Genomic DNA, 15,113 nt, shown 5'->3' on the forward strand with positions numbered 1-15,113 from the left:
GTACTGAGACATAATTTTCACTAAAACTTAGTCTTAATAAAGGTCTTAAGGGATTTCTTTCATCTCTATGGCATGTAAATCCCTAAAGGGGTAGGGGGTATAGTGGAAAATGGGTTCCCTCTAGATTGCAAGGGCAGCTCCTTTATTTTACATGAAAATAAGCACATACCTAGCATCGTTAAGCGCCCGATTCTGTCCATCAGAAGAGCAGACACAATGTTTCCTGGTAACACTGCCAATGTTCCCAGGAAGTTGACAAAATAAATCCAGTAGGCACTATAGTCATCATCAAAGGTAATCTGGCAACCCGTTTTATTGTGAAAAAATGAGCAGTTTTGAAATTCACTGTCAATGAATTTATATGGCTCAAAATCTGTGAACATAAAGATAATTCATCAAACTCTTAATAGTTCTATACCAGTATAAGAAAGCCTATTGAGAATTCTGATAGGAATCATGACATTATAAAGTTCTTGAGTGCTTCAAGGCCTGAGCTGGTTTGACTTTTAATATCTTTGCCTGGCCAAAGTCTAGGACTTTGCATTACAAAGTATGGTTGGCCCTCTATATTCACAGATTCCACATCTGTGGATTGGTAACAAGTTATGCTATAGCTGATGTGTACTATGAAGTTAGGTCCATTGTGGATGCATCCATACTGAATATGTACAGACCTTTCTTCTTGTCTTGATTCCTTAACAATACAGTATAACAATGATTTATATAGTATTTACATTGTATTTGGTATTATAAATAATCTAGAGATGATTAAAGTCTATGAGAAGATGTGCGTAGATTATACAAATACTACACTATTTTATATAATGGGCTTGAGCATTCATGGATATTGGTATCCATGGAGATCTTGAAACCAATCCCCCAATACCGAGGCCTGACTACAGCTGAATGAAAAAATACCTTTGTTGAAAAAAGGAATAAACTAAGTTAAAGAATCTAGTTCCTTCTGATTTCTTTTGATTGGTCATTGCTAATTTTATTACTTGTTTACTCCCTCATGATGTTAGTTTATTCTAATTGTCATGTTATATAAGGACTCTCATTATAGTTTTTTCCACATTATACATGAGTCAGCCATATGTTCACCATCTCTGCTGACTATAGTTCAGGCATGCTGACTTAAACAAACACTAGATTTAGAAACCAAAATTATCAAAACAAATAAACTGCAAGTTAATTCTTTGCTTTAAAAGTTATTCGCCACCTTACTGGTGGTGGTGCAGTGAATAGAATGTTAACCTGGTACACTGAGGTCCCAGGTTTAAAACCCCAAGGTCACTGGCTTGAGCATGGGCTCATCTGGCTTGAGTACAGGCTCACCAGATTGAACATAGGATCATTGACATGATCCCAAGGTCGCTGGCTTGAGCAACGGGTCACTGGCTCAACTTGAGCCCCCCAGTCAAGGCACATATGAGAAGCAATCAACGAATAAAGTGACACAACTACAAGATGATGCTTCTCAACTCTCTCCCTTTTTGTCTGTTTGTCTCTCTCTCTTTAAAAAAAAGTTTTCACCAAACCATTTATTTTTTCAACTTGCAACTTCAACAAGTCTCATTTGTATTAAATTTGACAAAAACAAATCATACACACTTAACTTTGATTCAATCTGGTTTAGGGAAACTGTTAATTTATACTTTAATTCTCCATTTTCCCCATAAATCCCTGCCCACACTGTCACATGGATATCACATTTTTGCCAAGTGCCAGGCTCTCTGGAGAAGCCACAAGAGGGCTAGATAGCACACCTACCTGTGTTGTCAAAAACAGTATCAATAAATGTGCAGTTCTTGAAGTAGGTGTTGACTGAAGTCACATCCTCGAAGGTGCAGGCCTTAAAAATTGAATCCTTGAAAGTTACAGATTTGAATTTTACCCCTAGGAATCTGTTCAACAGACACAAAAAGTTTATATCAATGATTGTTCATCAGGGTTTAAAGCTAAGTCAAACAGGTTTGGAGATGAAATGTCCGTCTACGAACTTCCTTAATTATAAAGGACATTGGTTTCTGAGTTTTCTGAGCTCTTAGCTTTCCCTGTTTTCACTCATGCAGACTGTCCTTTGGCTCTCCACAGTGTGCCAGAATTATTTTCTACCAGGAGAAGAGATGGCATTCAAGGCAATTTCATTTAGCTTTTTGCAATGTTGGTAAAATGTTTTTTGGGGTTTGCAACTGCGGATAAAAAATTTGCAGATTACTTGTGGCTATTAACTCATTATTTTTCAGTCCTATTTTCTTGTTCCTTCTCATATGCCTTTATTTGAAAAGTCTCTATTTGGGGTTAAAAGCTCTAACTTGAAGATGTTACACACTTTCATGGAAGTCTGTTCTCTAAACTGAAAACCCAACGTTTCCTTCCCCATTCTAGTGTAGGGATTCACCTGAAGAGAGGACATGGGAATCCTTCGTTTACATAAGGAATGATTGACTCAGGGGTCAAGAAACTCATAGGTCACATTCATTCCAAGAATATTTTTTTTTTCTGAGAGCCAAGAATATTCCTTGAACCAAGTGGAATAATGAGGGCTCTGCTTATTTTTGGAAATGTGTAGAATGATGACACCTGCTCATGCACAGTTGTGGGTGCTGCAAGGGGGGACTCTAGGAGGTAAAAGTAATAACAGTCATAATGCTCCTAACATTTTAGAATAGTCTATGATTCAGATGTGTCTGTGTTGATAAGAACTCCTAGGAGACATGGATAAATACTCAACAATGAATCTCGGTAATTTATTAAGAGACTATGAATATATATTTACACAGTCACTGGGAGGAAAATACTTGTTAAACTGTGAAAAAAACTTTTGATGTCAAGTGACACTCTAAGTAGGGGAGAAAGGGACTGATTCTTCTAGGCAAGTGAGCTGACTCACTTAAAAGCAATTCATTAGTTATTGATTAGTGCTTTCAAAATTGTTCTCCCCTTAAGGACTGACTGTGCACTGTAGCCTAACAGACCAACCAGCTTAAAAAATAACCTTACATCAACCTCCTGCTCTAGGGTCCAGAGAGAAACCATCTGTGCATTTGCCTACTAAAGGAGGGTAACAGCACATGTTAAGATTATATTCTGGAATGGAACTAAATTTAGAAAGGGCAAACAATTTTTTTGAATGGATAATACACACACACACACACACACAGTACACATCATACAAAATTCAAAACGTTGAAAAAGGAAAAAGTAAGTTTCTCAAGACACCCAGTTCTTTTTCCCAGAGATACTCACTGTTGTCAGTTTCTGTGTGCTTCTCAAGAAGCATTCTGTATAGAGAGTGCTAGCAAATGAGACACACTATCCTACAACTAGCTTTGTCTCCTGACAGTTTATCCTGGATGTTGTTCCATATCAGTAAATAAGGAGTTGTTGTTATTTTATGTGTTGAACAGGAAAGCTATGTTTTTAAATATGAGTTAGTTAGTAGTATTTCAAATTTCCTTGAAAGTAAAAAAAAATTCTATCACTTCTAAAACCGATGTATAGTTCATAAGGATTTTAATAGCATTAAAATATCAATCACTACATTGCTAATGTAAAATATATATTTCTTAGTCATGATTGAATAGCCATCTTAGAATTTTAACAGATATTACTAAAAATATGACTGTTAGAAATACAAACATATGTTAGAAATTTCTTTTTTTAATTAATGGAGTAACAATATTTTTTTAAATAAAGGGAGAAAATTTTCAACCTAGAATTACAGAGCACTCAACTGTAATGATTTTTTTTTTTTTTGTATTTTTCTGAAGCTGGAAATGGGGAGAGATAGTCAGACAGACTCCCGCATGCACCCGACCGGGATCCACCCGGTACGCCCACCAGGGGCGATGCTCTGCCCACCAGGGGGCAAAGCTCTGCCCCTCCGGGGCGTCGCTCTGCCAAGACCAGAGCCACTCTAGCGCCTAGGGCAGAGGCCAAGGAGCCATCCCCAGCGCCTGGGCCATCTTTGCTCCAATGGAGCCTTGGCTGCGGGAGGGGAAGAGAGAGACAGAGAGGAAGGAGGGGGGGGGTGGAGAAGCAAATGGGCGCTTCTCCTATGTGCCCTGGCTGGGAATCGAACCCGGGTCCCCTGCACACCAGGCCGACGCTCTACCGCTGAGCCAACCGGCCAGGGCCAATGTAATGATTTTAAAAAAAACAAATTCAGATGTGAATCCAGACTTAATGTGGAGAGTACTGGTGGTTTTATACAGCTGGGATTGGGATTAGGATTAGAATTAGGATTAGGCAGGCCCCTTACTGAATTATCAATTCAAACAATTACCTCCTTGCTGGTAATTCTCCTTTTTGTTACAAACCATAAACATCCCACAGAATTCGTTTTCATCTTTCCAAACTGGGTTTTGCCCTGGGAGACTGTTTGATTATTTTAAATTTTTACTTTTATCACTTTTGAAACTGGGACAATTTCCCAAAAATGACTGTAAACCATCAGGAGCTCACAGCAGCAATTATTTGCTCAGACAACAAATAATGGATGTAAATAATGACATTGTCCATCCTTTTGCCTTTCTTAAAGAACAAACTAAAATCAGCTTTCTGAGCAGTTCTCCATCCTCAGCAGTGGGCATTCCAGATTCTATACTCAAAAACAACCTTTGCTAACTTATTCCTGATTTTCAGAGTCCTTAACTTTGGGGAATTCTTCTTCTTCTCTAATTGAAACTTTTACTGATACAATTTAACCCTTTTTTTTTTTTTTTTGTATTTTTCTGAAGCTGGAAACGGGGAGAGACAGTCAGACAGACTCCCGCATGCGCCCGACCGGGATCCACCCGGTACGCCCACCAGGGGGCGATGCTCTGCCCCTCCGGGGCGTCGCTCTGCCACGACCAGAGCCAGAGCCACTCTAGCGCCTGGGGCAGCGGCCAAGGAGCCATCCCCAGCGCCCGGGCCATTTTTGCTCCAATGGAGCCTTGGCTGCGGGAGGGGAAGAGAGAGACAGAGAGGAAGGAGGGGGGGTGGAGAAGCAAATGGGCGCTTCTCCTATGTGCCCTGGCCGGGAATCGAACCCGGGTCCCCCGCACGCCAGGCCGACGCTCTACCGCTGAGCCAACCGGCCAGGTAACCCTGATTTTTGATTCAGCATTGTGGAGAAGGAAGGAATTCTGAAAAATGATACCCCTTTTCAGGAATAGAAGACAGGTAACAAATTACATTTCAAATTTCTTTTCTGAACTAAATAACCATTTTATTTTCTCATACATACTCTTCATTCTTTTCTTCTCTAAGTTATTTCTGTTTCTTTCCAGGGTCTCTGTAAATTTTCATTTTACACTTGATCTTAGCCAAAAGGCCAAGAAGTGATGTAAAATTTCATTTCCTATCAGTCAATTCTATCACTTAATAAATACAAAGCAGCTCAGTTTCAGAAGTAGTTTTAGGTGAAGTAATTGATCCTTTTTCTTTCATTTGGAAAAATTCATACTCAGCAAGAAAATGACTAGCCTGACCAGGTGGTGGCGCAGTGGATAGAGCATCGGGCTGGGATGCGGAGGACCCAGGTTCGAAACCCTGAGGTCACCAGCTTGACCACAGGCTCATCTGGTTTGAGCAAGGCTCACCAGCTTGAGCTCAAGATCACTGGCTTGAGCAAGGGGTCACTTGGTCTGCTGTAGCCCCCTGGTCAAGGCACATATGAGAAAGAAATCAATGAACAACTAAGGAACTGCAACGAAAAACTGATACTTCTCATCTCTCTCCCTTCCTGTCTGTCTGTCTCTATCTGTCCCTCTCTCTGTCTCTCTCTGTCACACACACACAAAAAGAAAATAATACAATGTACAAACTAAAATAAATAAATAAAACCCCCCAACTATTCATATTTCAGTGCAGTGAAGGTTAGTAAGAAACAAGTTTTTGTGAACAGGTAGCATATTAAGTTATTTCAAAGTTTTTGGACCTGCCATTGTAGTATTCCATTCCCCTATGAATCTGATTTTCCATTGTAAAGTTAATACTGAAATTTGCATATTTGTCTTTTGGCAAATTTCTAATTCGTGATGCATATTCATCCGACTGTAGATGTTTAATGACATCAGGAAACCAAACAGATAATCCATAGTACCTGCAAAGACAAAGAAATGTGAGTTTGTAAAGATGTCAGCACACCTGAGGCAATGCATGCCCCCCTGACACGTTCAGAGAATAGTGGTTCCGAGAGCAGTACTCCCAGATGATGGGCTCCCTGAATCTCTATGAATCATGGAGCAGTAATCCAAGCTGCTCTCTCCCCATCACGATTACGTCCGTAAAAATCAAGGGAGAGATATGGTCTGGGGATACCTGGAGAATCCCAGGTTTACCATTCCTGAAGCCTTACTTTGGGAGGAGACATGCATAAGAATCCTACCTTGTACCCATATATGGCATTCTGTTTATTAACCAGGCTGCATCGAGGAACCCCATTTCCTAGTCTGGCAGTAGAAACTCCTGGTGTCCAAAAACCATGAGAGCCCTTGAAGAATGACCTCTTTTACAAATGGAAAATCTTTCTAGGTTCTTACTCTATTCCTCTACCACTAGCCTAGGTATAGAGCCCCATTTCTCAAAGTACTTCAAGGCTGGGAAAAGGGCCGTTTAGGCAATTATATGAAAATTCAGGCTATTTCCACTTCCTGCCTCCTGGCCGCTCATGTGCTGTTCTAACAGGGAACAGCTGAGTCCTGCTGCTGTGCTCTTCCATACAGCACCCTCTCACCACCTGTGGTTACTGAGTGACTGAGATGTGGCTACTCCAGAGTGAGATGTGCTATAAGTATAAAATATCACATTTGAAGACTAATAAAAAAAGAATGTAAAATAAGTAAGTCATTAATTATTGTTACATTAAAATGATAATATTTTAGACATAATGAGCCAAGTAAAATATATTGTTCAAATTAGGTTTATCTGTTTCCTTTTATCTTTTTTTAGTGTGGCTGCCAGAGAATTTATAATGACACATGTGGCTCACGTTATATATCTGTTGTACAACACTGCTCTAAAGCAGTGGTTCTCAAAGTGGGGTCCCTGGTCTGGCAGCATCAGCATTACCTGGGAACTTGTTAGAAATGCAAATTCTCAGGCCCCATTCTGACCTGTTGAATCAGAAACTCTGGGGTCTGATGTATACTCAAGTTTGAGAGCCATTGCTCTAGTGTCTCCTGTTGCAGGTAGATATGCTAGGTTCCAATCCTGGCCTTGCCACTTACCAGCTGTGTGATCTTCAGTCAGTTATCTAAGCCTCAGTTTCCCCATCTCTAATACCAGGCTGATGATAGTATCCACCTTCCTGAGTGGTTAGTCAGATTAAATGGGACACAAAGTCCCTAGCACATAGAAAATTCAGTATGTACAGTTTTATCATCATTGACATCATTCTGGAAACATCTCTGGTTCAGGAATTCATATATTCCAAACCCTTCTCTTCATAGGTTGTGAATTAAATCACTGTGAACATATGACCACCGAGTAATAAATGAGTCAGAGATGCAACATCTATGGCAATTCTTTCTAGTCCTATACATAGGACAAAAAAATCTTACAAATAGCAACCATGAGGAAGCACACTACTCTGGAACGTCCATAATCAATGACATGGAGGAGTTTCAGCTCAGTTTTCAGTTATTCAGCAAACATTTACTAAATATCCACTAAATCAGCGGTTCTCAACCTGTGGGTCGCGACCCCGGTGGGGGTTGAACGACCAAAACACAGGGGTCGCCTAAAGCCAAAATATGTATTTCTGATGGCTTTAGGCGACCCCTGTGTTTTGGTTGTTTGACCCTGCCGGGGTCGCGACCCACAGGTTGAGAACCGCTGCACTAAATGCTACACACTGTTTGAAATCTTGGGGATATCAGTAAGAAAGCCATACAGCTTAAAGTGTGATCAATAATAAATTATTAAACAAACCAGGTAATTATTATAATGTAACTCTTTACATCTTGAGAGTAGAACTTTGGTCTAGCGTGGTGTTTGGCACATAGCAGGCACTTAATACATGTTAATTTTCATCTTTCTCTTCATAGATTAATAGGATTTTTAGAACTTGGGTGAGAGTTACTTTATATATTCTAAATCAACCTTCTCAACTTAGAAATGAGGAACTAAAGCTTAGAAATGCCTCCAAGTCAAATGCAGAACAAGATGCTAGGTCTTTGACCACCACTTTCCTTGTTTGTCCCTTTATTACAACTCACAGCACTGGGAAAGATCAATCATATCTGATGACCCACCTGTTTTAATTTAAGGACGCGAAGGCATGGAACTTGCGGCATAAATGTGGGGCTCCACTAGACATGAAGATCCCTTGACCTGAATGTGTTTATTACTCTTCTTATGTGTTCAAGGAAGAGAAAATAGTGGGGCCAAGCACATGAGGAGAGGAGGGTAGAGAAGTCATGGGGGACAAATCACTCAGGGTCTTATCAGACTTTCCAAATACTGTTGGTTCTGCTTTATGATAAGTAAAATGACCAGGTTATAAAACCATTGTTGTTAGCAACTGTAAGCTGGAAAAATTCTTTCCTAAATATTAACAGCATCAAACAGTATAAGACAAGAAAGCAGCATGACTGGGAATTACAGTGTGGAAATTTAACAATTTCACTCACCAAGAATTTAATCATCACTTACCCAAAGGATAGGGTGAACCAAACAATTATAAGCTTTATTGTATTTTCCTTGACTGGGTAGTTGAAACATCTCATAAAAGTCAACCAAATCTGTGAGGTATCAGAGAGTGAGTTTACTTATACAATTATCTAGTCAACACATACTCTACTCCCTCCAACAAATTATTAAAATATTGAGTTTTCTTTGCACTGGGTTCATTTGAACTTAAAATGTAAAATTTAAAGGCTTTAAGAAACCAAATTTTTCATTTATTAGCTTCCTGGAGGACAATGGGCAAAGTAACTCAAGCCTTCAATGCACTCATCACTGCTGGGAATCCTTGCTGAACACCATCCCTTCCCAAAGACAGAATGTCTTAGTTACCTCAGTGATTCCCAAGGGGATCCTATTACCTGGTCCTACTCCAGGAGTCAGGTGTCCTGGGCAGAACTGGGAAGAACCCCATTCATGGAGCTGGTCTAGTCAACCCTGCTTCTGACTAACCTCAAACGCAGCAAGTTGGACAACAATTCAGGACAGGCTTTTTACTTACTCCATATAGTTCTGTGTGAACCCTAACGAAACACCTCCTGTACCATGTTCCTGTGTCACTCTCAATTTCAATCAGCTCATCTATTTGTTTGGGGGTTTTAATTCTGTTTACCTGCAAGAAACAACAGAAGGCAAAGTGATGAGTTCTCTTTTCTGAAGTTGCTCGGTTTAGGCTTACAGTTTGTTTTTAAAAAAGCAAAAGCTGACTCCAACAAAAAAGCAGGTATTTGATAATTCCTCTACACACATGTCAGGCTGCTGGTATAAGTATACAGACCCAAGCTGCACCTAAACGAACTGAATAAAGAATGAATAAGAGGAATATTATAGAGAAATGGGGGGAAGGGCAAATAGTAATAGAATAGTGTGAAACCAAAATGCCCTTCTCTGAATTACTACTACAAAAGACATACATTATTAGCAGATAGAACATCCAGATAGCTTCTGGATTAAGAATTATTTTGCTTGGATTAAAGTGATTGTATACTTTTTGGGAGGAACCTACTTATTTGCTGAATTTGGCCCTAACCATAGTTCATAAAGCTTTCCCATCAAACTTTTATTCTTGAAACATCACTATGACCCTCTCTTCCTTCTCCCACAGCCTAGCTAACCCACAATGACCAGTCAGCAAATACCTGCAGGTGACCATGGTGCAAGGTCAAGTGAGTGAGTGTCAGTGGCAACCCGATTCTTCAGCCATGGAGGGGAATGAATAATGGAGGTTCAGCATGAAAAGCAGCAATGATTTAAGTTAGCCTCCTTTTGCTAAGGAAAAGAATCAAGAGTCAGGGGAAGTAATGCTTTCAAAACTGAGAATGAAGCCTGAAAAGAGAGACAGAGAGAGAAAGGGAGAATGGTTCCTTGTGGATCTGTCCCTTCTTATCCTATTAGTCCACATTTCCCTGATTATGATAAATCTGAGAGAGGCAGAGAAATGTGCACACACGTTACCCCTGCTAGTGATAACTTTTGAACAGATTATTATTTTTTCCCCTGGAGATTCTGCCAACATCCAAAGCAGCACTTCTATTGTGAGAATCAGGTACTAAGGTTGGCTTTTGATGGATGTGATATGGGGAAGCTTGTTATCTTTCAAATTATATCATGTAGGCAGTAGCTTCTTCCTAACTACATAAACAAAGATGTCTGTATTTGACAATAATAGTGTCTGAGTTAAGTATGGGATTCTCAATAGAGTCAGCTCAAAATAATTCATGTAGACATTATTTTGTGATATTCTTATCTAGATATTTTTTTAGTTACAAGGGCTTTCTTATCACTCAATATATTACTACTGGGAGGTTTTCTCTTATCTAATCATCAATGTCTGTTTGTTCATTAATTCATTGGTACCCATGGGAGTGCCAGGCCCGACACTGGGCCCTGGAGGTGCGAATATCAAACATCACATCCTCCAAGCAATTAGCATACAAAGTACTCTGACAGAGGTCTATATCAGATGGGAGAGACATATGATATAGAACACCCAAGGTGACCTGGGAGAGAGAAGAGAGAAGGCTTCATGGACTGTGAAATTTGAGCTGGAGATTATGTCATTTTCCATTTGTGTAAACGGTTTGGAGGCCATTCCAAGTGTGAGAAATACCATGTGCAAGCATCCAGAGGTGTGAGAAGAAACAGTGTACTGAGCAACTACAAAGTCTTCAGCGTTGCTGAAAAACAGTCAAAGAACAAAAGGCAGCGAGTAATGAGGGGTAAACTAAATCAGTGGCAGTGAGGGTGAAAAGTAAGGAACAATAATGCATGACATTTTGGATGGAGAATAATATAACAGAGAAATACATGTGTGTGTGTGTGTGTGTGTGTGTGTGTGTGTGTGTGTGTATACTTTTTTTGAGGAACCTACTTATTTGCTGAATTTGCCCCTAACCATAGTTCATAAAGCTTTCCCATCAAACTTTTATTCTTGGAACATCACTATGACCCTCCCTTCCTTCCATAATGAAGATAAAGGAAAGATGAAATAGGATAGTTTCAGGGTTTCAGTTTGGGTAGTGCTAGTGGTACCTGATAGAATTTACAACAAGGAAGAGGCTTGGAGACTCTTAAAGTGGTAAGTTCAGATTTAGGAATTCCAAATTGAAAGGGTCTACAGAACATTGAGTAATGGCCAGAGACCTTCAGCATGCACATCTGGAGCTCCTTTAGGTGACAGAGATGCAGAAGAAGATGAGGTTTGCCAAGGAAAGCATGTAGAGTTAAAAGAGAAATTAACTGAAAATAAAGCCTCAGAAGAGAATATTTAAGGTGGGGCATAGGAAAAAGGGTTTAAAAAGGAGACCTTGAAGGAATACATGCAAACTCACCGTATTGTAGCTATAACAAGAAAAAAGACAAATTTGTCATGGTGGAGGCATATAATGACTTTGAAAGTTACATAAATGATATTCATTCTTTTGGATTGTTCCCACCTTATTCCTGCCTTACATAACTATTAACAGGGATGACCACGAGTGGACTTGGTCACTCTAACATTCTGGAAGAAAAGCAGGTAAGCAGGGCAATGAAGCCCTACAGAGACACCTTCTCAGAAGTCTTTGGTAAAGGGTTTACCCTCACTTGGCTGACGAGGGTTAAGTGATATTGAGTATCTAGATAATGTTTTAAGATTTCTCCAGCTTCATGATCCTTTAATATAAAGATAGTTTTCCTTTATTGTACATCTACTCAAAACAATGGCCTACTCAAAGGCTTCCTGGTCCTCTATTACTGGTCTTAATTTCTCCATTACACTGCATAAGAGATTTTGCTAATGAAGAATCTGTGATAATTTGGATAGAGACCAGACTATAGTCTTTCTTTACATTATAAAAAATGTCTTTTCTAAATAAAAATAAAAATAAGTAAATTAGATGTCAGAGGACTGTTTAATCAGAAACTATTTCATATTTGAAGAACTATAATTGATATTTTTATAAGACATTGGAGATCTTACTTTTTTCCCACTATGTCTTACTGTATGTCTGAAAACAATTTTAGACAAAACATGTTTCATCTAACTATATGGTGTATATAGCAAAAGATTTAAAAACCATGTTCCTTCTAAAAAATGTTCCATGTACCTAATTTTCATTAATTTTGACAAGTTTTCCCACTCAGGACAAACTTTGTAACAAGAAAATTGAAGAAAATTCATGCAGAGGAGACAGCACCTACAACAGCAAAGTGGCAGGCTTATGGAAAATGGCAAAAGTATGAGTAATGGAAGGACAAGTGGAGCTGGGACAGAGAGGGAGGATTCCCAATCCCTGGCACAGACAATTCACTGAGGAGCAGCACTCACCGTGAAGACCTTCTCAGGCTGCCCCCGTGCTCTCATGTTTGTGTCATGAATTAACTTCAGAATCATCCAAGCTTCATCATGTTTTCCAATCTAAAAAATGTGAGTGGACAGTAGGTGACACACTTACACTCCCTGATTTTTCAATAACCAGTTTGAATTGTCAGATCAAGTTGGGTGTAATTGCACAAATGCATTTAGTTATGTCCCATTGGAACATACAGACTACTTGGATATCCTTGGATACCTCAGCAGTTCAGTGGCTGTGCCTATAACAAGAAATAGCACTCCTGGGTGGTAAAATTTCATTTATAAAACATAGGCCATGTTCTCTTTTTTATTTATTTATTTATTTTTTTAAATTTTATTTATTCATTTTAGAGAGGGGGGAGAGAGAGAGAGAGAAGGGGAGGGGGAGGAGCAGAAAGCATAAACTCCCATATGTGCCTTGACCGGGCAAGCCCAGGGTTTCGAACCAGCAACCTCAGGGTTCCAGGTTGACATTTTATCCACTGTGACATCACAGGTCAGGCTATACATGTGGTGTTTTTTTTTTAAATTTTTTTAAAAATTCATTTTAGAGAGGAGGGGGAGGAGAGAGAGAGAGAGAGAGAGAGAGAGAGAGAGAGAGAGAGAGAGAAGGGGGAGGAGCAGGAAGCATCAACTCTCATATGTGCCTTGACCAGGCAAGCCAGGGTTTTGAACCGGCAACCTCAGTGTTTCCAGGTTGACACTTTATCCACTGTGCCACCACAGGTCAGGCCGTGTTCTCTTTATTGAGCAAAAAGTTACTTGCTTAAGGAGGAACAGTAGTGCTTTCTGGTCACAAAGCAGCTTGTCCACAGGCTGGTTGTTGAGAGCATGTCTCCGTGACACCAAAACCACCACAGTAGGAAGGAAAAGCATACCTCCCAAAGAGGCAAACATACTTTCCAGAATTAACTAGTAATGCTTTCCACTGTATGTGGCTTTCTTGAGTGTTGGTAATAACAAGTGTTACCTCCAATAAGAACCGCGGGCTTTCAGGCATGAATGTGAGAGCCACCACTGAGGAGACACAGGGGAGGGCACAGACGATCACAAACACACGCCAGCTGTGAAACTGGTAGGCCGACCCCATGCTGAAGCTCCACCCTGGAAAAGGAGGACAGGAAGAGTGAGGGAGTGTCTCTCAGCCACCTCCTGGGAAAGCAGGGACTCCACAGTCATGGTGGCCTACACCTTGAATTCATTAGTCAAACTCTCTACCCACAGACAAATGAACTGGTCTGGGCTGCCTGGCTCAATACCACCAAGAGCACCACCAAGGGCAGCAAGACCACCACCAACAGCCATGCTAAGAAGAAAGACGTGTGAAATCAAAGGGGTCAGGGCTAAGAGTGGGGTGCGCGTATGTTTATGTACAACCAGAATTTGAAGGCCAAGATAGATTCATTTGGAATGGTATTTTCCCTAATAGATTGCTCTGCTGGGTATCTTTTTTTTTTTTAAATTTTAATTTATTGTATTTACATGGATTAAAGTGTTCCACTGAATATAACTCCCTCACCCCCACCCCTGTGTCCCTTTTATACCCCTTTTGCATCCCCCTCCCCATAACTCCCTCCCCTCTTCACTCTAGAATTTGCTGTCCTGTTAACTATATCTCTGCGTTTTGTATATATAGTTTCACTAATCCCTTTACCTTCTCTGATCCCATCCCCTCATCCCCATTCCCTCTGACAGCTGTCCCTTTGGTCCCTGTGACTCTGCCTTTGCCTCTATTCCATTCCTCAGTTCACTTTGTTTATTAGATTTTACATATAAGTGAGATAATATGATATTTGTCTTTCTCTGCCTGGCTAATTTTACTTAGTATAATAATCTCCAGGTCCATCATGCTACCACAAAAGGTAAGATTTCCTTCTTTCTCACAGAAGCATAGTATTCTATTGTGTATATGTCATAAGAACAGGCATACAGATCAATGGAACAGAACAGAGATCCCAGAAATAAACCCACGTCTTTATGGTCAATTGATAGTTGACAAAGGAGGTAAGAGCATACAATGGAGTAAGAACACTCTCTTTAATAAGTGGTGTTGGGAAAATTGGACAGATACATGCAAAAAAATAAAATGAGACCACCAACTTACACCATTCCCAAAAATAAACTCAAAATGAATAAAAGACTTAAATGTAAGTCACGAAAGCATAAACATCTTGGAAGAAAACATAGGCAGTAAAGTCTCCAATATCTCTCATAGCAATATTTTTGCTGATTTATCTCCACAGGCAAGTGAAATAAAGGATAGGATGAACAAATGAGATTATATCAAACTAAAAAGCTTTTGTACAGCAAAAGACATCATGAACAAAATAAAAGACAACACACACATTGGGAGAACATATTCACCAATAAATCTGATAAGTGGTTAATAACCAAAATTTATAAAGAACTTCTTCTTTTTTTTATTATTATTTAATTTTTTTACAGAGACAGAGAGTGAGTCAGAGAGAGGGATAGACAGGGACAGAAAGACAGGAACGGAAAGAGATGAGAAGCATCAATCATTAGTTTTTCATTGCGCGTTGCAACACCTTAGTTGTTCATTGATTGCTTTCTCACATGTGCCTTGACCGCGGGCCTTCAG

At 39.8% G+C, this 15,113-nt stretch overlaps 1 protein-coding gene across 2 annotated transcripts in view; it reads right to left on the reverse strand.

The window, feature by feature from the left end:
* SV2C (synaptic vesicle glycoprotein 2C) overlaps positions 1–15,113 on the reverse strand; it is a 261,877-nt gene that overhangs the window by 47,330 nt on the left and 199,434 nt on the right. For both annotated transcript variants that reach the window (XM_066386345.1, XM_066386344.1), the window contains 7 exons: positions 13,482–13,615; positions 12,485–12,574; positions 9,179–9,289; positions 8,647–8,735; positions 5,930–6,094; positions 1,774–1,907; positions 170–373 (listed from right to left, as the gene is read on the reverse strand). In XM_066386345.1, coding sequence (XP_066242442.1) covers positions 170–373; positions 1,774–1,907; positions 5,930–6,094; positions 8,647–8,735; positions 9,179–9,289; positions 12,485–12,574; positions 13,482–13,615 — 927 coding nt within the window. The remainder of the gene's footprint in view (positions 1–169; positions 374–1,773; positions 1,908–5,929; positions 6,095–8,646; positions 8,736–9,178; positions 9,290–12,484; positions 12,575–13,481; positions 13,616–15,113) is intronic.

The sequence above is a fragment of the Saccopteryx leptura genome, chromosome 5 (assembly GCF_036850995.1).
Source record: "Saccopteryx leptura isolate mSacLep1 chromosome 5, mSacLep1_pri_phased_curated, whole genome shotgun sequence".
Classification (NCBI taxonomy): Eukaryota; Metazoa; Chordata; class Mammalia; order Chiroptera; family Emballonuridae; genus Saccopteryx; species Saccopteryx leptura.